Source organism: Lissotriton helveticus, chromosome 11, assembly GCF_964261635.1.
Source record: "Lissotriton helveticus chromosome 11, aLisHel1.1, whole genome shotgun sequence".
Lineage (NCBI taxonomy): Eukaryota > Metazoa > Chordata > Amphibia > Caudata > Salamandridae > Lissotriton > Lissotriton helveticus.
The window spans coordinates 140,996,068-141,023,514 of NC_136072.1; the positions used below are offsets into that span (position 1 = coordinate 140,996,068).

At 42.5% G+C, this 27,447-nt stretch overlaps 1 protein-coding gene across 2 annotated transcripts in view; it reads right to left on the reverse strand.

Annotated features, from left to right (window-relative positions):
- Positions 1-3,064: 3,064 nt before the first annotated feature.
- Positions 3,065-27,447, reverse strand: part of SI (sucrase-isomaltase) — a 645,776-nt gene continuing 621,393 nt past the window's right edge. For both annotated transcript variants that reach the window (XM_078665617.1, XM_078665618.1), the window contains exons 68-71: positions 24,248-24,336; positions 23,331-23,380; positions 16,154-16,321; positions 3,065-3,357 (exon numbers count right to left, since the gene is read on the reverse strand). In XM_078665617.1, the coding sequence (XP_078521743.1) occupies positions 3,286-3,357; positions 16,154-16,321; positions 23,331-23,380; positions 24,248-24,336 (379 nt within the window). In that variant the 3' untranslated portion in view covers positions 3,065-3,285. The remainder of the gene's footprint in view (positions 3,358-16,153; positions 16,322-23,330; positions 23,381-24,247; positions 24,337-27,447) is intronic.

Consider the following 27,447-nt stretch of genomic DNA (forward strand, 5'->3'; position numbering starts at 1 on the left):
TTCGACCTCTGTAGCCCCAAGGTCAGCCTTGAACTCACGAACATCATCAACGCCTCAATATTCACAGCTACCTCGCCAGATGACTGGAAACATACAGTGGTCATCGCCCTCCAAAAAAAACCATGAGCCGAATCCAGTGGCCTCAAAAACTACTGCCCCATGTCACAACTACCTTTCCCATCAAAAGCCATTGAGAAAGCAGTCAACCAGCAACTTGCTTAACACCTGGAACAACACCTACTCCTGGACAGTTTACAAACCCGATTTCACAGCAATGACAGCATCGAAACAGCCCTCATCGCAGCCATGAACAACATCTGCACCATACTCAACGAAGGCGAGATAGCTGCACTCCTTCCCCTTGACCTTTCTTCAACCTCTGACACCGTCTCACACCACACACTTGTCACCCGACTTCACCACACCAGAATCTGGGGAACAGCACTCAAGTGAATCACCTCCTTTCTGACAAGAAGAACCCAAAGAGTACCGGCAATCACTCCTTTTACCTATGAAGCTAACATAATCATCTGCAAAGTCCGACAGGGATCGTCTCTCAGCCCTACCCTTTTCAATACCTACATGTCTCCATCAGCCAACATTTTCAGATCCTACTGACTCAACATCTTCTCCTATGCCAACAACACACAACTCATCCTCTCCCTCTCCGAAGACCCCACCAACACCAGGAATAACTTCCACACTGCATGGCCAGCGTTGCAGACTGGATGAAAGAGAACTGCCTGAAGCTCAACACCGAAAAGATGGAGGTGCTGATCTTCAGAAGCAAACACTCCCCATGGGATGCCTCATGGTGGCCCTTAGAGTTCTGCCCCACACTGACATCGACTAAGCATGCCAAAAACCTAGGTATCATCCTCTGCAGCAAAGATTCCATGGTATCACCCATCAAATTCTAGTGACATCCTTCTGCTACTTCATCCTGTGTATGCTATGCAAGACCTTCAAGGGTCTGCCCCAGGATTCAAGGAGCACCGTCACCCAGGCCCTCAGGTAGACTGGATTACAATAACACACTCTATTAAGGAACACCAGCCCACTTTCACCAAAGACTCTTGACCATCCTGAATGCCACCACCAGACTCATCCTTGACCTCCCTTGTTGCACCGACATCAACCCCCATCAGGCAGCTGCACTGGCTCCTGGTCCAGTAACAATGCCAGGTCAAGCTCCTCACACACACATTAAAGGCATCAAACAACACAGGACCCTTCTACCTCAGCCATCGCCTCAACTTCCTCCAACCCTCCAGGCACTTTCGCTCTGTCTCTCTCTAACTAACCCATGCATGTACGAATAAGCAGAGTTGGAGGCTGATCTTTCTCCTACTTCTCAGCGGAGTCCTGGAACAACCCCCCCTACACATCAGGACCTCCATGTCTCTGCTAGAATTCCAAAAGGTGCTGAAGACCCTCAATCGTCCTCAGCCAGACTCATATAACACCCTCCTAGTCCATGTATATCTTCACAGGTGATAAGCCACACTCTACAAATCCACAGACCTCATATAACCTCAAGAGAAAAGTACGGATGAAAAAGAATGTATCCTGTTACATTAGGTCTTACCATTTTTAATAAAATACATCACTATGCTATGGCAATTACTATGTACAGAAAATCTTCCATGCCCCTTCCTTATAAAGTAGGAAGAAGGAAGGATGTAATTGTCCACATGTTTTAAATTCTCAGTGGCATGGTGCATTGTCCTTGCACTCATGTCTTTCCAAATAAACTATAATGCTCTAACAGCATTGACATTTCTGGTCAGGTCTTTGGCTTAGACCATTGGAGGTTAGTGATGTCCGCTTAGCAGGTTGAAGGGGGTAACCAAGAGAACTCTGTGATGGAAATGTTTAGATTAACAGTACTGAGACATACTAGAGAATCATGGAGCCGGGGGTGTGTTACCAAAGCACTAGTTATTTAACGAGGAGGTGCATGCTTCACAGGTAGGAAAGGGTGTGACAAGAAGTTATTGCAATAGGTAGAGAATTCTACATTTGGGGATAAACAAATCGATCACACTTAGGGCCCGATAAAAGTTTAGCAGTGCAGCACCAGGCCCTCCCCACCACCGCACTGCCAAACCTGTGGTGAGGTCGCCTGGCAGGTTAGGAGTTTCCTCCTGTCTGGCAGGCTTTTTTTTGGTGCTCCCACAGTGGTGCCTCTAAAAACGGGCACCACAATGGGAATGCCAAAAACAGTACCTGCACTGCATGGACTGAAAGGTCCATGCCGAGCAGGAACTGGTGTGCATGCACACAGGGGGCACATGTTGTGCCCCCCTTTGTGCATCCACAGGGTGCAGAGGTGGGGGGCCCTGCAAGGCCCCCTTTTTTCCTCTCAGACAGGGTTTTCATGGAGGAGGAACAGCTACCAATACCCTGGTGGAGAGGAAACTCCTAACATGCTTGGCAGGACTGCGGTGGTCCCACCAAGCATATGAATGCCTTACACCACCTCAACACTGCCAAGGAACGGTGGTTCCCTGGTGACTGCAGCGTGCTGCTCATAATAGGGTGGTGGGGAGACCACAACCGCCACACCCCTGCACCTCCAGACTCGTAAACAGCCCTATGCAGTGGTGCTGAATTAGGATAAGAGAAAGGGCAGTGAACAATTTATGACTAGATGGTGATTGTAAATGACAAAAGGGAAGGCAAGGGAATAAGGTTATGATAGAAACTTTGCAATGCCCTGACTTGTAATACAAGGAGAAGGTTTGCATTTTCCACAATCCTCATACTTTAAAAGATTGTATTATGTAACATCAGCAACCTTTTTTGTATTTTGCATCAAATCTTTTTTGTCTTCTGTGACCACAGTGGGCTATGAAACGTCTCATTAAAAAAAAAAAAATGTATTTGGAATTCAATTTTGATGAATCCACTTGGTAATCACTGGAATATTAATAAATGTGCTTTGCCTTTAAAGGGACATTCACACATTGCCCTAATTTTAATGACTACGTATCTGACATTTGAACCAAACATGTTATATGCCCTCTTGACAACACTGGACACAAATAATCAGTCACAATTATTAGAATGAAAAGCACTGTTTTATTTGGTGCTGGTAAAATTCAAATTGTATACTACATTTGTAAATTAATAAACAACCATAAATACTAAGATATACTTTAATGTTCCAGTTGTTTGCATTCCATCATATCAATTTCCACATTGAGAAATATGTAAATTATCTGTACATATTCAATTGTCGAAGAATGCAATGTTTAAAGTTTATTTCCATTGAACTGTTCTTTAGGTTGACCAGGTTACTTGTATTGGTTTATCCATGTTTGCCACTATCGATACAATATTGATGTTTAATACCTGGAATTGAAGAAATATACAGTTATAGTCTCTGTAAACCAGTGGGATTTCATCATAAGCTATATGCATTTAACTATTTAAAACTCTTGGGTGGAAATACATTTCAAAAGGTATAATGCTCTGGCACAGATTAAGGAAATAACAGCCACTTTAGATATTTGCAAAGCAAGAGTTTGAAATGAATATTTATTATATATATCTATATATATATATCTATATCTATCTATCTATCTATATATATATATATATATTGAACTTGTGTGATCAAGCGCTCTGTGGAGTGCGAAACGCGTCACGTTGATTTATGGAGTAATAAATTCAACTTCGTTGGACTTGCACGTGGAATGTGGTTTTGTATAAACGACGCCCGAGTGTTCGCTAAGGAACGCCGTTTTTGTGAGGATATATATATATATATATATATATATATATATATACTTTGTGTGGTGAAACGTGTTGTGATTAAACATCCATAGACATTTCCTTGGATCTTCTTTGTCTATTTCCTGAGAGTGCGCTGGATTGCTTGAAATTTTGGAACATTTAACAGCCCACGGTCTCCTCCGGCATGCGCGCCACTCTTCATGGGTCCTGAGATGTCCAGTAGGAGTAACTTTGCGTTTGGATATATATATATATATATATATCCAAACGCAAAGTAACTCCTACTGGACCTCTCAGGACCCATGAAGAGTGGCGTGCACGCCGGAGGAGACCGCGGCTGTTAAATGTTCCAAAATTTCAAGCAATCCATATATATTACCTACTGGCGGTCGCCAGTAGGTATATATAGTTAGGATTTTTTCTCTATGGGTTTTTTGAAAATTCTATGTCTAATAACTTTGGCGTTTGTGGACGGAATTGGCTGAAATTTTCAGGAAAATGGCACATTTTGTTTCTGAGCAGCCCTTGAAAATTTGGGGGGGGGTTCGTCCAGTGGGGGCTGAGAAAAAAGGGGGTCCCAAAACGTGTTTTTAACATTGAGTTTTCCATAGGGCGGTTGGCCTCACTTTTAGCCCGAACGGCTGAATGGATTTGCACGAAACTTGGCAAAATTGTAGGGACTGGTAGCCCGATGTGCCTTTGCTAGGTCTCAATATATGTGCTTCAGTGGATTTTGAGAAATTAACGTTCAAAAAAAGATATATATCTGTAACAGCGCACCGCTTTGCGTACTTTTCGCGTTACGGAGCTTTGCGAAGCGAAGCTGATTGGCTCTCCGGTGTCTGTAAACATTCCAAACAGTACGTAGCGGCCGCCATCTTGTCTCTCGGTAGGATCGAGAGACAAGAGGAGGCCAAAGCGAAGGGGCAAATGACCATAAGGGGGCATAGTAGATCCTCGCTGACCCCCTAGGTTTGATGTGGAGGTTTTAAAAGGGCCCCGCGGGGCAAAAAAAAAAAATAATAATAATAATCGAACGGCTGAATGGATTTGCACGAAACTTGGTAAAATATTAGGGACTGGTAGCCCGATGTGCCTTTGCTATGTCTCAATATATGTGCTTCAGTGCATTTTGAGAAATTAACGTTCAAAAACAAGATATATATCTGTAACAGCGCTCCGCTTCGCGGAGATAAAATTATATCTGTATTACCTAGCTGTTGCTAACACCAGTTAGCGACGGCTAGTAGGAGATAGCGACCATCTTGGGTCCCACTTTGCATGTGAGTGATATTTATCACTAATGACATGCAAAGTGGGCATGCCAAGATGTTAGCGACTGGAAACAGTCGCTAACATCGCTATCTCCTATTATCAACTTTTGGAAATATTCGAGATAAGCGCGAATATCTCCAAAAAGTAACAGCTGCCCTGAGCAGTTCTTAGCCATGTTATCCAATGGGAGGTGGATAACATGGCTAAGAGCATTAGCTCGGTAATGCATGAATATCGCGGAGTTTTCAGCGATATTAATGCATTGCGCTCGTTTTTTATCGTATTTGCGATAAACCTTGATAATAGCAAGGTTTATCTGCGATAATTTCTGACGGTAAAAAACATCTTTGCAATGCATCGTTAGGGATAAATATCGCTTAACTTTGGTAATATGCCCCAACGTCTGTTAACGTTCGATTCGAAGGAAATCAGGAATTGTTGAAAAACATTGTGTGCGCCATCTTGTCTTTTTTCAAATGCCACACTTTTGTCGTGCACGGCAGCCATTTTAGATGCCTTGACCAGACCCACTCTGTGCACGCTGTCGATCCTTAGCATGGCTCCCCACCCTCGCAAGCATCTCACCCAGGCAGTGGTCACCCCCGCTCTCTGTCTTATGCATGGGTAATAAACCTCCCCCCATCTGCGCTGCTCTTCCTTGAGAATCACACCCTGTGCCCCCTACACCTCCCTTTCGCCCTATTCACTACCGCACCCTCTGACACTCCTTTTCCTCTGTGTCCGATTGTCCAGGCCGGTCCTAGGCTATCAGCTAGCCCTGCAGATGTAGTTTATGGCCACAGCTGTAAAGAATCACCCCTCTTCAAAGGAGTTATAGTAGATCAAGGCCCACACTCGATGAGATCCGTCACAGCAGAAGCGTTGCTATTATCTGAAAACCATCCTGTATTGTGATTGGGGAGGGGACCGAGCGTGAAGCGGAAGATTCCAGGGATGACTCTTTGTACATCAAAGTTTTTACAATTATGTGTCACATTAAAAATATATAGCACTCCGACAAAGTAGTAAGATTATAAAACTTTAATAATTTATAAATATATACAAGAAAACAAAAATAGTAATAACATATAAACATTTTTAGAGAAAAACAACGAAGTAGCAGTCGGCTGTGCGAATAGTCCCAACGCAGCACAACGTCCAGATTTCCGGCGTGGGGCGTCACGGGGGGTGGGTCATCAGTAGCAAACTGTTGTGCGAATAGTTCCAAGGCAGCAGAACGCGCCGAAATCTAGATGACACGAAAGTGATGTCTAGTAAGTTGCCACCCAGCAAATAACGGCGTGGGGCGTCGCGGGGGGTGGGTCATCAGTAGCAAACTGTTGTGCGAATAGTTCCAAGGCAGCAGAACGATGGCACCAAGGTGATGTCCAGTAAGTTGCCGCACTGGTTTTGGTATCCTACAATGCTGCTCCGAATAACGGCGTGGAGCGCCCCGGGGGAGGCGGCGTGAACGGGCCTCTCCAGGTGGAGTCTCATCTGTTTTAGTGGGGCGCCCCTTTACCGTTTCAGTTGCCATTCCGTCCGCTTTTGGTCCACTGTGTCAAAATCCGCCATTCAGCTGAGTTGCGCCCACTCTTGCGGTGCAGCGATAGGCGGCTGCCACAGGACTCTCAAAATGGCGGCAGGCTCTTTCCTTTTTGGGCGTGGTCCACTGAAATGGCCCTGGGACACCTTGGAAATCGGACGCTTGTCTGCTAGGTCTTGGACCCCATTCTCGAAAGCGTCCCCTCCGCCTTGAGAATTCATCAAAAGTTTTGGGGGCCCCGACTCCTGCAGGCTTCTGGTGGGGAGCGGCTGCCATGATTGCTCGCGGAATGACCACGACGGAGCTACGAGATGGTGGTGCTCTCATGCTGACGCCAGTTTAGTCTGAAACATCCAGAAACAAGGTGGGGCTTTCATCGTTTGGGGGAAAAAAAAAGTTTTCATCCAATGAAAAGTGTTGTTTTTAGGTCATATGATCAAGCCTTCCATCATTCGGAAACCAAAAGTAAAATGAACCAATGAAAAGTTTTATAAACAAGTCACATGACCTGTTATGCGGCATAGGGTATAAAATGCGGAGAAAATACGTTGGCACGTGAGGCGGCGTCAGTAGCGGACCGATGTGCGAATAGGCCGAAGGCAATACAACGCGCCAAGATCCGGATGGCACCGAGGTGGTGTCATAGTTGAGAGTTCTGAGCAGCGGTTGTAACACTGTCTGAAGCTTATTTGCAGCTGCTGCAGCTTCACTACGCGCCAAGATCCGGATGGCACCGAGGTGGTGTGTAGCAAGTTGCCGCACTGGTGTGGCCATCCTACAATGCTGAAAGTCGGCGTGGGGCGCCCCGTTGGCCTGTGAGTTTGCGTCAGTAGCGGACCGATGTGCGAATAGGCCGAAGGCAGCACAACGCGCCAAGATCCGGATGGCACCGAGGTGGTGTCTAGTGAGTTGTCGCACTTCTGTGGCCATCCTACAATGTTGAAAGTCGGCGTGGGGCGCCCCGTTGGCCTGTGAGATGGCGTCAGTAGCGGACCGATGTGCGAATAGGCCGAAGGCAGCACAACAATATTTTCTGACTGACACCACAAGGCGCTGAGATGCCAAGATCCGGATGGCACCGAGGTGATGTCTAAGTTGCGGACTGATGTGCGAATGGGGCCAAAGGCAGCGTAACAATATTTTTTGTATGGAAGATACCACTAGGCGTTGAGATGCCAAGATTCGGATGGCACTGAGGTGATGTCTAGCAAGTTGGTGTGGTCATCCTACAATGCTGAAACTCGGCGTGGGTCGCCCCATTAGCCTGTGAGATGGCGTCAGTAGCGGACCGATGTGCGAATAGGCCGAAGGCAGCACAACGCGCCAAGATCCGGATGTCACCGTGGTGGTTTCATAGTTGAGAGGCACTTCATCTGCAGTGGGGCGCCGAGATCCGGATGGCACCGAGGTGATGTCTAGCAAGTTGCTGTACTGGTGTGGTCATCCTACAATGCTGAAACTCGGCGTGGGTCGCCCCATTAGCCTGTGAGATGGCGTCAGTAGCGGACCGATGTGCGAATAGGCCGAAGGCAGCACAACGCGCCAAGATCCGGATGTCACCGTGGTGGTTTCATAGTTGAGAGGCACTTCATCTGCAGTGGGGCGCCGAGATCCGGATGGCACCGAGGTGATGTCTAGCAAGTTGCTGTACTGGTGTGGTCATCCTACAATGCTGAAACTCGGCGTGGGTCGCCCCATTAGCCTGTGAGATGGCGTCAGTAGCGGACCGATGTGCGAATAGGCCGAAGGCAGCACAACGCGCCAAGATCCGGATGTCACCGTGGTGGTTTCATAGTTGAGAGGCACTTCATCTGCAGTGGGGCGCCGAGATCCGGATGGCACCGAGGTGATGTCTAGCAAGTTGCTGTACTTGTGTGGTCATCCTACAATGCTGAAACTCGGCGTGGGTCGCCCCATTAGCCTGTGAGATGGCTGTTCTTTGGATTTGGGCCTGGTCCACCAAAATGGCCCTGGGACACCTTAGAACTCGGACGCTCGATTTTTTTTTCCTTTCCTGTACATGCAAAAAAAGGTAAATGCCCGGTACGTTACACGCTTCATCTGCCACGATGAACTCTCCAGAGGAACCGAAAAAAAATATAGTTGTGGTAACTATACCATGCATCGTCATATGGAGAGGTGGCACCAATTAATTATAGTGCTGCATAAAAGAGAGATTTGGAGGAGAACCCCTGACCTGCTAGTACATTCATCAAAGAAGTGGCACTGAGAGCTTCAGAGGCAAGGGAAACGGTCCCAAATATTTAGAAGAACTTTGGAAAGATTAAAATGACATGTTTAGATTGTGGCAAATTAATTTCATGTGGACAGATGAGTGTTACTCTAATAAATACAGCATATGAACATCATCATAGTCGATGGTTGGTAGAGACATTTTGACTATATCCTGGACCTGCCCGTCCTCGCCCAAAATGGCGCCAGAATAAATGGGACTCGTAACTCCTTGTTGTGTACTGGTTGCAGAACCTTGAAATCACGAGATACGTATGCAGTTTTGAAGCACATGGCGGGCGGGGACGAGAATTGATTGAATATTTCGACATCCCTATTGATATTAAGTTCTGATGTGTTATTGATTACTGTACTGTTGAAAGTTCGAATTAACGTCACCCATGGTACTTGCCCGCAAATGTATATCTAGATAATTTTATTGTAACTGGCCCTGTCGTATTTTAATTATAAAATGTACGTCCACCGATTCCGTAACTGTTAGACACCTTAGTTCTTGCAACCTAATGGCCCGCCCGTTACGTTCCTCTACAGTGTAAATGTCTATTCATCATATACGATTACAGTTTGCTCTGTGGCAGGCCCACGTGGTTATAGGCTCGTATTTGTATAATGAAATTTTCTCAATAAAGGTTTTTAAAAGAAAACATGGTAGTAGTATATACATTGGTAAAGTTTTTAATAATAGTGACTGTTTTAGAATCATTAAAAGGCAAGTGAAATAAAGCAGACCAATTACATGAAGGGTAAAAGGTATAATACGAAGGAACGCAGTAAAGATAAATGGTCAAGGGCTGTTGTGTTTTCTATTCCTGCAACATAAAGTGATCGATAAGAATCTCATATTCAGGCGTATCGGCGACTAAGACAGCAGGTCGACCCTCTTTTGCTCAACGGCTCCGTCATGGGACGAAGAAACGCTCTTTTTCTCGAAAAAAGAATATATTTTACTTGCAGGACAGTTGTAAAATTTCCGGGAAAGTACATTAGCCTGGAACATTATAACATATATTTAAGAAAAAATAATGTTCGGAAGTAATGAAAAGCGTAATTTTTAGGTCATATGACCAAGCCTTTCATCATTACAATAAGAAAAGTAAAATGAACCAATGAAAAGTTTTATTAACAAGTCACATGACTTGTTATGCTTACGTTACGCGCTGCGCGCCCCGGATGACTTCCGGATGCGCTAACGCGGCGCGTCATATGACGCATTACGCGACAACGCAGGTACAGAATATAGTCAAAATGTCTCCACCAACCAGCGGTCGGAACACAACCCCTTTCAGCAGGCTAAATAGTTCTGTTAAATGACAACAGAAGGGACAGGCAACAAGAACCATCAGTCAAAGAGGGGAGAGCTAGTTCTTCTCTACCGGGTTACATTGGGGCGCTACCGGAACTGATCGAATTGGTAGTCTACAGTGTTTCTGGATGTTTCAGACTGAAGCTGGGGTTAGCATGAGAGCAGCACCATTTCGTAGCTCCGTCGTGGTCATTCCGCAACCAATCATGGCAGCCGTTCTTTATCGTTATTTTGGGCGGGGTGGGTGGCGGAGCCGAGCTGTTTTGCAGCCATCATTGTGTGGAGTTCAGTTCATCTCACTAGTTTTGTATTTGTCATGAGGGGTTGTTCCTAATGTTTCTATTTTAGCGAGGTCAAAAAGAGATCCCATTAGTGGCCTACTGATTTTGCTCGATTCCTTTTCTTTTTTTTTTACACGATTTTTCGTTATCTGCAAAGACTAAACAGAGTATTGCGACTCTGTGTTTGTTTGTAAATAGAGAATGAACCAAAGAGAACTAATTCTAAAACAGTAAATACTTGGATAACAATCAATCAAATGGAGAGAGAAGCAGGCACGACGGATTACAATGGGGGCAAAGACCTGCGTTAACTACCTTTCACTATCTGCAAAGAGAGAGTACTCCTAATAGAAATGAGGGGGGGGGGCACCATTCAAAGCAGATCAGTGTGCATAAACACGAAAATGTTTTCACTTACCACGTACTTGACATTCGACAGCTTATGATATTTGCTATTAAAAAACCATTGAAATTCACTGAAAAAACCATAGGTTATAGACCATATATAGTTAGGAATTAGCATTTACAAAACCTTGAAAATTCACTGAAAAAACCATAGGTTATAGACCATATATAGTTAGGAATTAGCATTTAAAAAACCTTATTTTACTCACACAAAACCATTGAAATTCCATATATAGTTAGTTGCACTAACTATATATCGCGCACCTGCAATCCACTGCTGATCATGTCACATATTACATCATTCATGACATGGTCAGTGACATCACTGATGACATCACTGATGACATCTCAAATGACATCACTGATGACATCACTGATGACATCTCATTTGACATCATTCTTGTGCTAATACGATAAACCTCTTCAGACTCTAATATAACCTTAGATACACTCAGTGTATACAGACACTCACACACTTCCACTCATCCATGGAGTTACTCACACACCCAGTCAGTCATGCAAAGAAACAATCTCATCTCCATTTCTTCAACTATACAGTTAAACACACCTTACTTATTGAAACATATACTAACACATATTTACTCTCTTATACAATCCCTGATACAAGTTCACAATGATCGATACAACCACTCACTCATTCGGTGGCTCTCATGCACAGTTATTTATATATGCCAACTCTCACATGTACTGTGTTTTACATATGTACTTACTATGACATGTAGCATTGAGATATCCATTCACTCATCAATACACTCATGCACACAGTCAACTGCCCATGTAGCTGTTTCCACATGCACTCTTGAACTCATACACCTAGTGAATAAACTGTTCACACATCTATGCATAGAGTCACACACCTTCCAGCCACCCCCACACAAACTCAATCTCCCATAGAAATACTTGGGCAAGCAATTAATAACACATATAGCCTCTCGTATAGCTAATGATCAACACATGCAGCAGTTTACAGAACAACAGACATAATGATGCACAAATTAAGACAGTTTAGTCACTAACCCATGCATTCAGTGAGACACATTTAATCACTCACTCATACAGTGAAGTAGTGTGGCTCACTGGTTAGAGGCGGCAGACCCGAGAGCAGAGGACGGCCCGGGACCAGGGTTCGATTCCCGGCGCAGCAGGTTTCTGGACCAGGGTCAGCGGACTCGATAATTCTCTCGCCTCGGTGCCCACTCTGATCAGCGTTCACACTCGGCAACTCTGGGCATTAGCTTGCCTCATCTTCACTAACGGCCCCACCACACCGCCGGGGATGCCTGGTCTCACCCTGGAGATACCCATTAAGGGACCATCTCTCAGGGAAGCCAGGAAGGGTTTCGCAGCGGTCGAAGCGCCTTGGGACCCTACGGGTAAGTAGTGCGCTATATAAATGCCTATACATTTACATTTACATTTACATACAGTCAGTCACGCACCTACTAAATCCTTCATCCAGACACTTATACATCCACTCATTCTTCAATATGTAAGATATATTTTAACTTTACAGAAACATACAGTCACTGGATGTTGTCATCAGTGATGTCATCAGTGATGTCATTTGAGATGTCATCAGTGATGTCATCAGTGATGTCACTGACCATGTCATGAATGATGTAATATGTGACATGATCAGCAGTGGATTGCAGGTGCGCGATATATAGTTAGTGCAACTAACTATATATGGAATTTCAATGGTTTTGTGTGAGTAAAATAAGGTTTTTTAAATGCTAATTCCTAACTATATATGGTCTATAACCTATGGTTTTTTCAGTGAATTTTCAAGGTTTTGTAAATGCTAATTCCTAACTATATATGGTCTATAACCTATGGTTTTTTCAGTGAATATATATATATATATATTTACATGTACACGTTAGAAATTGCATTACTGATATATTGTTTATGTAGGAAGTATACTTTAAATTCCAATGTTTATGTGGTCAATGAAGATCATTTATATAGAAACAGATGCGATCTAAAACGTAACAAAAGAGTGGTGAATTGAATGAAGAACTTCTGCTATTGAAGAATATGTAACATTTGTGGAGGAGGACTAATTCAACTGTCATAATATAGTCATTTCAGAGAATCGTTTTGAGTATGCCATTGCATCCAATTTTAGAGTTCCTTTCTCGGTTACATTTTTTAAGAAATACAAAAAACAACAATTCTTATTTTTCATATAATATTACACCGTAAGCAATATTCAATAGAATTCTGCAGAAAATCGTATGGACAGTAAAAAAATCAATATCACCAAAACACCAAGAGCAACATTTTCTTTAGTGATTTTGGAAGCTGTGGAAACATGTCAAAATACATTTGTGCAAGTGGCAAACAAATATTTGCAACATTTGCAATATTTATATACATTGTTTCTGAGATCAACTGGCCCAAGTGTAAAGGCGTTCAGTTTATTCATGGTACAATAAAGGAAGTGCTTTTTTAGACCCTTTATTGAGTGGCTAAGGAATTCAGAAATGTGGAGCACACATTAAATTGGAGTGTGGCTGACATGTTCAATGCCCATGGAGATGGTGGTACAAGGCGTGATGGCATTTACTAAACTGGATGTCACTCGTGAGTAAGTGTGACATTTAAAAGATGACAGTTACTGCAACATGTTTCCATAGTTCTGTCATGAACACCTTTTGTGTGCTTACAAGACGTTCATGCAATGAATAAATTGAGACACTGACAGGTGCCTAGGGTATGGCATGCACCCATGATTTGTCCTATAAAAAACGTTATGGAGTAGAAAAAAAGAAAGTAGAACATTCTACATGAAGAGGTATATTATTTCGCTCTTATAATTTTATTCCCAGTGCCTCTGCATTTATGCTGCAATTGGTTGCAATTCCACACTATGTTTCTCGTTCTATTTTTCACAGAAGGTTTAAAAAAAACTATTCAAGTAACTGTCTCTCAGTAGTGGGTCATCTTACACAGACCACTTTATTGTGCATAAGAGGTACAAAGGCACTGCATATTGAAGGCATTGATGCTATGGGCTGAGTAGACATGGAGAGAGGGAGGGATCCACATGGAATTTAAAATTGTGAGCGGTTTCCTTATGCCAAATCATTTTCCAATGTTTTGGCATCAACAATCGTTGTGAGATTTTCATAATTTTTCCGCCCAACAAAATTTCTTTCCACACTAGGGGATAATTTTCTCTGAATAAAAGGGTAATTTTACTGGAAAATGTATGCGAATATTACTCCTTTGGTAATATTTGATATTCAATATGGCAGACTTTAGGACATAATTCCTCTGCAAGTTAGCACTGTGCAATGGTTTTCTATATACAATTGGGAACAGTACAACCACACTTTTTAGCTGCTTTTAACTAATCTTTGCTAAGGTTGAAAAAAACGTTGTAACTTCATGACCCTCAGCTATCATACATGCGGTGCACTTTTAGCCCAGGACTGATACAACATAGTAAAAATGTGCATTTGGACTGATCAAAGCATATCCCAGCTGGGGTCAGACAAAGAATTGTACGTTTCTCTGCTATGACAAGTACAATATTCTAGTTACCAGTATCAATAACCCTAAAAGTAAAATTAATTTCAAGAGCATGAATTGGCAACTTATATGTTAAAATATTTTTGCCTCATGGCCTGAGTGTTTAGTGTCCAAATACATAATAAAGTTTTAGGTCATGGGAGTTGGTTATGTACTTGTTTTTAATTTATCCCACAGGTGATCTAACATTGGGCAGTGAATCCTATCTTTTAGTGATAGTTTTTCTCTAATGAGGACTGCTAGGCCCTACTACACATAGTGCCCGGAGTGGAGGGGGGAGTGGTGGCAACAGTCATGTGCAGCCACTTTATGCACTCCTGGGGCACTACAGTATTACAGAATGGCTGAAAAGGTTTGTGCAGCCCCTTCTGCACTACTGATAGCACTATTGCACATAGAGAGGCATATTTATTAAAAGTTCACACAATGCAGGACAGCATGCAAAGTTGTTGCTCTGTGTTGTGAGAGTTGAACTGAGATATGACACTCTTCAGCTATCTACCCAGGCTGGAGCACTTGAGGCTGCCTAGCACCAAATTAGGCATCCTTGCACGATGGTTTAAGTCGGCCTGCACTCAGAGCAGGATTTATTTTTGTGCAGGAAGTTTTATCTTCGTGCACAAAAACAATCTTAAGAGACAACTCCTTCTTACTGTGTGTACTGCAGAATTCATGATGCATTGAAAGAAGACGTAACAAGGAGAAATAAACAAATTTCTCCTCATTACACCAAGTTCCAGGGTGGTGTACCATTTTGTTGCAAACCCCAGTTTACTGATTTGAGTACATCTGGGATTGCATCAAATTCCATGTGTGTATGCATGGGAATGGCCTTTCTCCACCCATGGAGTACTCATCACAAAATATAATGCAACACAGTTGTAGCTGATTAATTACGTTACATTGTTTTCCAAATTCATGCAAGACAGCACAAATCACTCTTTGTGTAGCTCTGTAAATCCTACTGAAACCATTTTGTTGGCTGTGCAACGTTAGGAGGATGGAATGCCTTAGTATATCTGGCCTGCAGAACAAGGGCTAGTCTGAGAGGATCCCCCTTTACTTGCACTGGGGTGTGGCCCAGAGCAAATGAGGAAATAACTTTGGCTCTGCACCAGTGCCATATTACTGACATGGGTGCAGATGGAAGCATGGCCTTAGGAGGTGCACTGACATTGGGCCACAAAAAGGTGGCACGCTGTCAGAGCATCCCCTTCGGCCAGCCCTCTTGAGGGGTGGATTGGGGACCCATGGATCCCCCAGACATCACCCTGCAAGTGGGTGCAGACACTCACTCCACGCTAACCCCGCTCTAAAGTGCAGGCTGCCTGCACAAAGACACACTAAGTGGATATGAAGCAACCAATCCATATTAGCGCTCTGTATTTCACTGAATGGACTTCCCCAGGACGGTGCAAGTTCCCAGCTGCTCTTAGGGCAGCACATTCATTGTAGCTTGCATCCTGGAACCCCTGTTGAAAGGTGCTTTGTGGTGCAAACAAGGACAGAGTGCCATATATGTAATATGAGCCCTGGTATTAACAACATTAATTACATCAATAATGTATGTACTGTCACTGGTAAGAGTAGGCAAAGACTATAAAACGTCTTTTATTTCCAGTGGGAATGATTACTTAGCACAATCATGCATTCTCTGAATTACAGTCTAACATATTATGTTGATTTCCAAAGTCACCATTTTTAAATACAGGAATATCTCTACATGCAATATATATTTTCCTTTTCAATTGTTAGCATTTTTGCATTTTTGCTGTGAACTGTTTTACTTACCATGTTTGCTGAACTGAAGTTTGCGCTCTTGGTTTGCCCATCATAGTTAATGGTAACATTTCTAACTGAACTGGCATCAAGCCCCCATATGTTGATATATCCAAGAAGCAAGGGACGTTGTGAAGTTATTACATCCATATTGTGTACTACATATGTTGTTAGGGTGTTCTGTAAGTAAAAAAAAATGTTATATTCACTTGTTAAATTATTAAAGTGATATACACTGTTAGGTAACATATCACAAATTAACATATTTGTCCTAAAGTATTACACACTACCTTTTACACCATCAACTAAGATGTGTAATTAAATGTAACCATATACTTAGCATGTAAATTTTTAGGCATTCAATCTTAGTGCCCCTTACCTAACAGTATACAGAATGATTGAATTGTTTTCAAGTGCAGACAGGCTGTCCTGGGCAAAATTGCACCAATCTGCACCTTGTTTGGCAAAAAATCACTGCAAAACACTTTATTTATAATTTTTTGAAATTCTGAGCTCATCAGTGTGGAAGTTGCAGGATCAATTAGCAAAAGTGTAAGGGGGCCACAATAGTGTCTGTGTAGGAACAAGATCTAAGAAAATGTTATCTGTTCGCAACAAAGAGATTGTAAAGTTAGTGCTAAATGTTACCTTAAATCTTTCGGGATCAAATCGCAGATGGTTCTCTCAAGGAATTCAATGTTTAGGTGATTTGTTGCAAGATGGACATCTAGCGTTGTTTAATGTTTACTGAGCTACAAAGGAAGTTTGGTTTGGCTTAACACATATTTTTTAAGTTCCTCCAAATTTGCAGCTATTTGAACATGTTAGGCCTTGAGATAGAACACTAATTGAGGAAATTTCCCCTCATCGAGAGTACGGGAAAAAAACATTGACGGGGCAATTTTACTCTTTTCTCATTGCAGCACTGCCAGATGATCTTGAGAATTGCCAAGATAAGTGGGCAACTAAGCTAAGCGTAGAGGGAGTTAATATTGCTGAATCATTAAGGTTAGCGAATCGGGTTTTGATGACAGGGATGATGCGTACGCAGCACTACATGGCCTTATATGATTTGTACTACACTCCAAGAAAGATATCTAAATGGGGTACTGCTGCGGGGTTTAAATCCAATACATGCGGTCAGTTTGCTGCTGACGCTGTTCATATGTTTTTTCTTGTCCCAAATTATCCGAATTATTTTCCTCTATCGAACAATTTTTAGGATTAACAATGGGCTTACCAAAAACTATAACTGGGGAATTGGTTTTGATAGGTGTCAGCTCAGATATATCTGCTCACACAAGATCTAAGACTACGACATATTTTGTATTTATTTGCATGGCTGTAGCACATGCATGTATTACAAATGATTGGATCAATTCGGATCCTCCTTCCTTTTTTAGCTGGCGTGCGAGATTACTAGCTATGTATAACTTGGAATTGGCTATATATAAGACTAAAGGCAGAAGGAAGAGGGCCATGGGAGTTAAGAGCAATCTCCATTAAATCCAGTCAGTTATAGCAGCCCAGATCTTATTTGAAATTTTGCACAGGTTTTGTATCTCTATTTTTTTTCTTTCAGTTTTCTTATGTTTTGTTATGTTACAGGATATATGTTTGCTGTTTGCTGTATTATCTCTTGTTTATGTACTATATATTTGTATTGACTGCATTTGCTGAATTTATTTAATATGTATGACCTGAACTCTACATTCCTTGCATAAAATGGGGAAAAATCGAATACAAATATATATAATTTTAAATATATCAGAGTGAGGGCTTTGATGAAAACATTAAATGATCTCAGCTTAGTGTTTGTGCTTTTTAAAGCAATATTTTTTCTTGACAAATATTGCATCTAGCAATTGAGCAAAGTCCAAATAATAATAAGGGCTGTACACTCTTTTTGGCAAGACGTTCATCCCCCTCTGAATCCATATGCAGAAAGATAATAATGCTTGTGAACTTAGGGGGAGATTCAACCCCTTAAGTGCGCCCGTCGGCCAACGGCCGTCACAAGCACTAGTTCGGTGGTGCTGCTCACGTCCGTTGGCTGATGTGGCCCCACCCGCGCAACAGAACGCCCGCACCAGGGCGGAATTGCAGACGCGGTAAACGGGTTAATAAGAATTTATGCCGTGTTTTCATCACAAAAGTGACGCAAATCGGTGCTAAATCTTTTTTTCTAATTTTATTTCCAGTGCTAAGTTGCTACGCGCTGGAAATAACGTGAGAGTAACACAAAGCAGCTCCTTTGCATTACTTAGCGCCAAGGGGTTGTACAATGAGTGGACCATGGCCATTCTCATGCATCCAACCAAGGGTTCTAATGCTAAACCCTATGTACTAAACAAAGTAGACGGTGTTTAGCATAAGTAAACTGCACCCGTTTGAAGTAGGTGCAACAAAGGTGATATGCTTTCATTTCTCCTTTTTCCAACTTTGTACATGTGCTGCACTTTACAGCACACATACGCAGAGGGAAAAGGGTTACAGTCAATCTATGAATAGTATTTTACCTATTAACCTATGCTAGATTCACAGAGACATCCTTGCACTATGGCGCAAAAGTGCCTCTGTGGCGCATAGCAGCTGCTTTCAGCACCAGTGTTAGGCAAAGGGGAGGACAGTGCCATATTTCTATAAATATGGCGCTCTCCTCCTGTCTCTTTTTTGCGCAGTGCAGTATTTGCAGATGCTGTGGTAAAGTGGTAAATCAGATGCTAAATGTTTTTTTTTGTTATTTTTTCACCTATTAATCATGTTCACATATGTTGGCTTAATTTCTTACAGGTCCATAGCTGAGGAGATTTTTATAATCCTTCAACAATCTTCACCAAATTGTAAATTTCTGAATTGGCGAAAGATTTCAAGATTGTTGGGTCTCAATATAATGGTTTAACATACCACTAACATGGCGTCTAACACACATAACACATTCACCAGTGTGCAATGATGTACAGAATATAAATCTCACATCATTGGACTTCTAAAGGTTCAAAGTTTTTGATGTGGCATTTTATTTAATGCTGTTTGTCCTGTATTTTGTTTCAGAGCCCTTTCGTAAAAACCTGTGGCCTAAGTGGATTGTTGTGGAAAATCTGGGTCGGAGGTTCCAAGGTCAATCTGATGGTATTAAGGTCTAATTGTAATAACCCAGGTCTTTTGTCACTGGTATCCTGGAAACCCTGTACTGCACACCCTGAACGTAGTCTCGCATACTCCCTTTAGCACTTTACTTTCAGGGTTGTGAATCAGAGGGGTCAAGGCTTTCTCAAGGGAGGTGCAGTGGGCACAGATTCAGAATCCAGCAAAACTACAAAAATGAACAAATCACTGTCCGGGCAGTGATTTTTCCTATAAAAAGGAAAAGTGCTTTATTACACACAAACCTAAATACTGCACACACATTTATAGATGTAAACAGATTGGGAGGTAAAAACACATCGTCTCAAGGTCCTCACAATTTACAGGGGGTGCACAGCAATGAAATGTCACAAAGATCAATTGAACTATTGAATGTAACCATGTGCCCTAGCTAGCACGCTCCACGCCTAAACCCACAATAGAACCTCCATCTGCCTAACATAAGGTGTTGGTGTTTATTTATTAAAGGGAAAACCTACATGCTTTGTTAGGGTTTACTATAACAATGAATTCAGAGTATCATCTCTTCCCTTCTGATAACTTTCCATAATGACAATAGTTTAGGTGCTACTGAAAAAAAATGCACCTAATGTAACTTTGATTGGTGTCAGGGATATTCATTCATTTTAATTTTCAATTGCACATGTCACAACAATAAGACAGAAAACACTTCATGTCAGTATCTTATTTACACATTTATACAGTTGCCTAGAAAAACAGTTTTATGTATGCACCCTGAGTCTTTCGGATAAAGCCCCAACTCCAGGGTCACTATTTGTGTGCTCAAGACTTGGTGTGCCACAAAATAATTGAATGTAGGAGTTTCCTGTGGGCCTACCATGCTTTGGCAGCCAGCAAGCCTTATAAATAATTTAGTGGTGTCTTTCTTCCCTCTAGGATAGCAAATTTCAAACAGCCAACAGTGCCTTCTTACAAGTGCTTTTAGCCTCTGCGCTTTTCTGAAACCATACACACCAGTAAATAATGTCTTTCTGTGCTTATTTAAAGCTTCCCCCCAAGAGCCAGCTTCCAGGTGCCGGTGACCCTCCCCAAGTGGAACACCCACACAACAATGAACAGAGACCACTTGGGAGTTCCCAAGCTTGTGTGAGCTGAGTCAGGCCCTAGCCTAATCAGTTAGCTCTTCACTGTGCTGATGGGGCAAGCTGACTTTCTCTTTGACTCCAATCTTCTTTTGGATGATCTTGTGCTATGCTGCTGAGTGTTGGAGCTAGGAGAGAGGCAGGCAAAATGGCTGGTTGGACAACCTACAACGGGGGTGTGCCCCTCAGAAAAGGTGGCTGTTGTGAAAAGTCAAAGGCACGCAAGTGGTCTTTTTCACCGCATGTGACTGACCCTATCTGGGGGAATGCCTCAATGAACTGCTGAAATCAGTATAGATTTGTTCAGCCCAGCACCCACTGGGAGTGACTCAACATGAGCAGCTAAGTAAAGCAAGGCTATCTCTCGTCCTGTTTGACCAATTTGAAGGAGTTTGTTGCATTTAACTCCTGACGATGTTACGCAGCTACCAGTGGTATAAGACCAGGGCTCACTGGCCTTTGAATGTTTGTTAGTTTCTTGATGACACCTACTTGTCATGCTATACTACTTTGAGACAGAGATACAGGAAATTGTTACCCTGAATCTGCTCGTAGCTGCTATTTGGGCTGGTTTCTTCTAGCAGCAGCACCCAGCAACTGTCAAGGTGGACCTCTGGAAGGCCATCTGTGTTTCCACAGGAGTCTGGAATATCTCCTCTTAGACCACATCCAGCCATAACCATCCCGCAGAAGTCCATGTGAACCCTCTACTTCCGGGTCACTAGCATTCCCACCCTCGACTTCCCACCTGAAGGGGTGGGGAGGACAGATCCACTGGTCTTGAAGATATGTCTACAAGGTCCTAAGAAGTATAAGCTGGAGTTCTCTCCAGTCAGGGGTTTGTCAACATGGTGTGCCCATTCTTACTCTTTTGTAGTTCTCGCTTTACTCAAAGTTTCTCTCGTGCTTTGGTTTAAGCATGGAGATGGAAAGTTCAAGAAAGTTGGCATCTCTGCCCAACTAAAGACGCCACATCACTGCTCTCCCCTGACATATGGGTGCTTCCTAGGACCTGCACACCATAGGCTACAGTGAGGCTGACACACATCATTTCACTGCACGGGGGTACTTTATCAATTTATGATTCAAGCTGTAAACTGCAAGAGTGTCTTGGCTCTACTTTTAACTGACAACAAATGTGGTTCCTCCACCCACAACTTCAAAGTGAACCTCTGCTGTGACTAGTATGTCATGACTCTTCCTCTTTCCCCTCTATCCCTGTGAGAAGGGCATGATAGGCTTCTCAGTTATTTAGCCTTACCAGTTTCCTCCCCTGCCTCCTTCCTCTGCCATGAGAAGACTAAACCCACTTAATGGGTTTAGAAATATTGTCCATGAGTGGTTTTGAACTATTAGCTTGCCAACACAACAATTAACTTAGCCCACCAAGATAGTTCACAATCTAAATCTCACTAAAGCTCACTATGGGAGATATTTAAAAAACCAAAGTACATGAGAGAATGCCATGAAGGCTAAATGAACATTGTATCTGCAATCTGAACGTTTTAAAATATAGGAAAGTCATATCATTCATATCCATGTTTTGAGAAAATCCAAAATTGATATTTTGGGCAGTGTTTAATTGAAGTTTAAATATAGGTACTTCACAGATTTCCACTATGCACTTAAGTTATAAAAAGGAGAATGTATTTGGTGTTCCACATGCGGCAGGCTCCTTGTATGATGATAGCTAACTTAGTTAGCTACTAGTCCTCCTTGAGGATCCTGTTCACCTGTTCAAAGCTTTGTGCATAACTGTTTATTTGTATCTAGCACAAAGTCGCTTACCCTGAAAATGTAGTAGTGGGACTTATTTTAAAGCAGGAGCTTACAGTGGGTGGGAATCTATTAGTGATACTCGCTCACAGCAGGGAGCCAAATATCAGATATTAAAAATGTTTTAATTCTGGGAGGATTAATCAGGGCACAACCCACTTCATGGCAATGTAAAATAAAGAGGAGACGAGGTAGCTCAATACAGATAAATATTACACAACAGGTACATTTCTTGACCACTTCCCTAAAAGTAAGTTGGTGGTGGATTACTGGTGTAGGCAAGGCTTGCAGAGAAGTTCAATTTCTAACTTAGGAACATGTATTTAATACTCATATTGGAAACATGGTGACTTTTATAATTGAATGTCACAACAAAGTTGCAGAATTATAAAGTTGACGATTATGGTTTTCATACTTTTTAAAAAAAAGTAAATTCACACAAACATTGATGGTCCAACATACATTAGGAGGGTTTACAAAGAGAAATGGTATACCATGCATGGTTGTTAGATAAGCACCCTTTATTTTAAACACTTAGCTTTTGATGAATATTTTGCTTCACTTCACTTCAAAACTAGATGCATCATTTACAAACCCATCACAACCAGAGCCCCTACTTATCTTGCAGACAAGCTCACCATCTCTGGTGGGTCTCAGCACACCCACAGCCCAGACACCACCACCTTGCAATCTAAGACACGTACAAAAAACCTGAGACAATAGGCCTTTCCTATATATGCACCCAGGACCTGGAACAACATCCTGTATTTCTCAGGACCTAGCTCTGTTCCACTAAAGAATAAAAGTTGAAAATTCACCCCTAAAGGACCCTACATCACAATCAATTAACTAACCACAACTTACCTTCCACTGGCAGTAACCTTGCCATTGAATATGTACAGAGCTCCACTGCCTTTTGGCCAGGGTAGTGCTCTAAGAATACTATATACATGCATACATTCATATATACAAACAAATTAATTCATATTTTTTCTTTTTTTTCTTTGATTACCTAAACACCACAAAATATTTTCTATCACCCTTAGAATTAATGCATGATGATGAAATTCTGTAAAATGTCCTTAACAACAGAGGGATGATGATATATGCTCCTGTTTATATTGTAAGAAATAAACAAACTTTAATAATTTATCAATATGCACCTGGCTTGCGTTGAATGTTAGTAAAGAATACTGTCCATTTTCATATGCATCTGAAACAGAAATAACAACATTTGGCAATAAGAATGTGTTAAACAGAAACGTGCTCGTGGATACTTTTTAAACTGTTAACAATTGTAGCTACAGTGTAACAGTATCACATTAGGTAAATAAAATGTGGTGTATCATTTTTTCCCATATTAAAAATTCAGTATGGAAAAGGGAAATATCTTGCTAAATAAACATATAAATGTAATTGAGTACACCTTTGCTGTTCCTTGATTTACTGAGTGCATGACAGTGGGATAAGTGAATGCCTCGAATATGGATTTGGGTGGTAATCAACACATTCATACGGGAGAGTTAGCCAGTTTTGGGACAGTACAAGATAGTTGTTCCTTGTCAAGAAATCACGACCTGCTATAGGAGTGAACTGAGCCATCAAGATATTGACAAAGGATGGGTGAAATGTTGAAAACAAAGAGTGAAGCATGCATATTGCTCGGATTACTTTCTGAATTCATTTGTTTATGGTCCTAGATAGAACAATGCAAAAGTCTCGATTCGCAGCAGCAGTGGCAAGTGACACACTGCAAATAGAATTTTGCTACTAACGTTATGCAGTCAGGTTTCATAACCTAAAAGTCCTATTTTCACAACTAACTCTGGGATAGATGGTATGAAGCCTTCATGATTTATGAAGTTTGCATTGTATGTCTGTAACAAAAAAGGATCAGTTTCTGCACTTATAGGTGCAAAAGTGCAGCTCATGGCACCAACTTTCTCACCCCTCAGCTATGCTATGTATGATATGTGTAGGCATCTTTTTTTGTGTCCAAGTAAACAAATATGATGCATATTCACTTCAGTAAAATAATTGAATCACTATGCAGAAGTATGACACATCACGTTGTACCCACCAATTTTTACTCCATCATCCCAATAAAGCTGTCCCTGTGCCATTCCTGCAGGATCCAGGGCAACAATGAATCCCATATAGTTATGTCGGCTGGAGGGGGAAAAAAGAAAGAGCCAACATTCACATTAATTTAGGAACATATAGAAATAGTTAAAAACTCATATTCTTACGCTGTTTTTGAATTTCCAAGAACACACCTTTTCAACTTTAAATGCTGTGCATACTAATTACAAAGGTAAATTAAGTCGAAAATTTAATTTTTGGGCTGTATGTACTTTTTTATTTTATTTATTTTCAATTCAAGCCCTGCTTAGATGGTGGTTCCCGGGGCATGGGGCATCCAAGGGGCATCCTGATTTAAGTTTTGCATCTAGCCCGTGGAGGTGGCAGCCCCTGGGGCTGCAGGGGTGCCTCATGGCCCCCCCTAATTTCATTTTAACCCCTGGGGAGGTGGTGGTGCCGGGGACTGCCGGGGGTGCTGTGTTGTCCCCTTGCATTATTATTTTATTTTGCCCTGGGGAGATGGCTGTCCCTGGGGGTGTGGGGGATGGAAGCTTCTCCCACATTTATTGCATATTTTACCCAGGGCAGGTGGTGGTCCTCAGGGCACCGAGGTTGCCATGCATGCAACCCCTGCATTTTGTTCAATTCAAGCCCCGGGGAGGTGGGGGTCTCTGGGGCACGGGGTCCTAAAGGCCCCCACTGATTTGTTTCACCTGTGGCCCAGGGGAGGTGGTGGTCCCTGGTGCCTGGGGGGTCTGAGAGGCCCCCCCATTTATTAAGTAAAACGCCCTGGAGAGCTGGTGGTTCCCAGGGCATTAAGCAGCTGCAGGAAGGGGGCAGGAGTATCCCCCCTTATTATCGGAATTCCCCCAGGCTCTGGCCCAGCAAGGGAGCGCATGCATCATTTTTTAATAAAAATTTTTTGGGGGGCCTTTGGGGGCCCCTGTGCCCCCCGGAGGCCTTGGGTGTCAGGGTGTTTTGCTTATGATACTACAGATTAAATCAATCCTGGCATGGTCAGTGAGTGACATCACTGATGACATCACAATGACATCACTGATGAGATCACCGATTATATAAGCCAGAGAAACACTCACACACCCCTATACAACCAATTAAACACCAACACAACTACTCACATACCAATTCACAGACCCATACCAGTACTCAAACAACCACTCACTCCTCCATAGATCCACTCACTCACTCATACAACCATTCACTGACCTGTACAGCCCCTCATAGAACCAGTTGCTCATCCATACAGCCACTCACTCACCCATACAGCCTCTCAATACATCCACTCACTCAACCATACAAGTACTCACACACTCACTCATACACCCACACAACCACGCACATACCCATTCATTCATCCATCCATACAAACACTCCCATATTCACTCACTCACCCATACAGTCATTCTCACACTCACTCACCAATACACCCACTCACACACCAACTTAATTAACCAAACACGTACTCAAACAGCCACTCACATACCCATACACCCACTTACACACCCAATCACTCATTCATACAGACAATGAGACACCCACTCAATCATCCAATCACTCACACACCCACTCATCCACCCATAGAGCCACTCACATAGTCACTGACCCATACAGCCACTGACATACCCACCCAGTCATTCACCCATACAGCCAGTCACACACCTGCTCACACACCCAAACAGCCAGTCACACAGCTAGTCACTCACCCACAGAGCTACTCACAAACTCATGTATACACCCATAAAGCCACTCAGTCACCCACTCGCATACCCACTCACACACCCATGCAGCTACTCATATACCCACAAATCCACTCACACACCCAGTCACGTATCACACAACCACTCAGACACCCACTCACACACCCATGCAATCACTCACACAACCACTCAAACACCCACTCACTCACCAAAGAACAGCCATATAGGTACCCACTCACACACTGATACAGATAGTCACATAGATCACTTATGATATAAATAGTATCACTCAGTTAGTACAACTAGTATACTAATCTAATTTTTGTAGTTGGTTAGTATATATGTTTACCAATCATAAACTCTTATACATCACTTACACTCATTTGATGATGTCATCACTGATGTCATTTGAGATGTCATCACTGATGTCATGAGTGATGTTACTGACAATGTCATGAGTGATCTAATATGCGAGGTCATAAGCCGTGCACTGCAGGGACGTAAGTTAGAGTTAGGTCAGGTAACTATAAATGCTGAATTTCCCTAGTTTTTGTACACATGAAATGTGAGACTAACTTTAATGCCCCTGTAACCCTTGTTTTTTTCAGTAAATATATAGAGATATTGATAGATAATATATATCCCTCGCTATGATTCCAGGAACTGGTGCCCCTTAACCACTTGAGACACCCACGAAACACTGAATAGGCACAGGAAGGGAGCATCAAAGCCTGGTTCATATAATTCAGCTCTTAGCTAATTTGAATCATTCTTAACAATGGCAACTGGCAAACTGACTTTCTCTTTGACTCCTACCTGCCTTCAGCTATTACTGTGCTGAGATACTAAGTGTGAGAACAAGTCAAGAGGAAAACCTAGGGACAGGTTGGGAAGGGTGATAGGCTGGTGCCCTACCCTTTTACAAGGAGGCTGTGGTGAATGGTCAATGACACTTTATGGTCCTTTATCACCCTAGCTCACTGGCCCTACCTGAGAGAATAACTGAAATAACTACTTGATGCAGTATATTGTATTCATCCCTGGACCCATTGAGAAGGGCTGACCATCTATAGCACGGTTTGTCTAATTTGAATAGGTTTGTTGCATTATTTCACTCCTGGTAATGTTCTCCAGCTACCAGGATTATCAGATAATGACTCCCTGACCTTTGAATGCCTGCTAGTTTCTTGATAAAGTTTAGTGTTCTCTGCTCCAGCAGCACACTATCAAATTTGAAGGTGGACTAGACCACCTTCCTGCACACCCCAGGTTCAACATTCTCCTCGCCATGTGCAGGCCATCTGTGTATCCTACAGGATTCTGGACTACATCCTCCTTGGGCATGTCCAGCTACAATCAGTCCAAAGAAGTCTATTGGAACCTTCTGTTTCTAGGTCACCATCAAGCATCATATGATCAAGACGCAATGGGGAGTCAAAATGTCATGGTTCCAGTTTTGTGCTAATAAAACCCTGTTTTA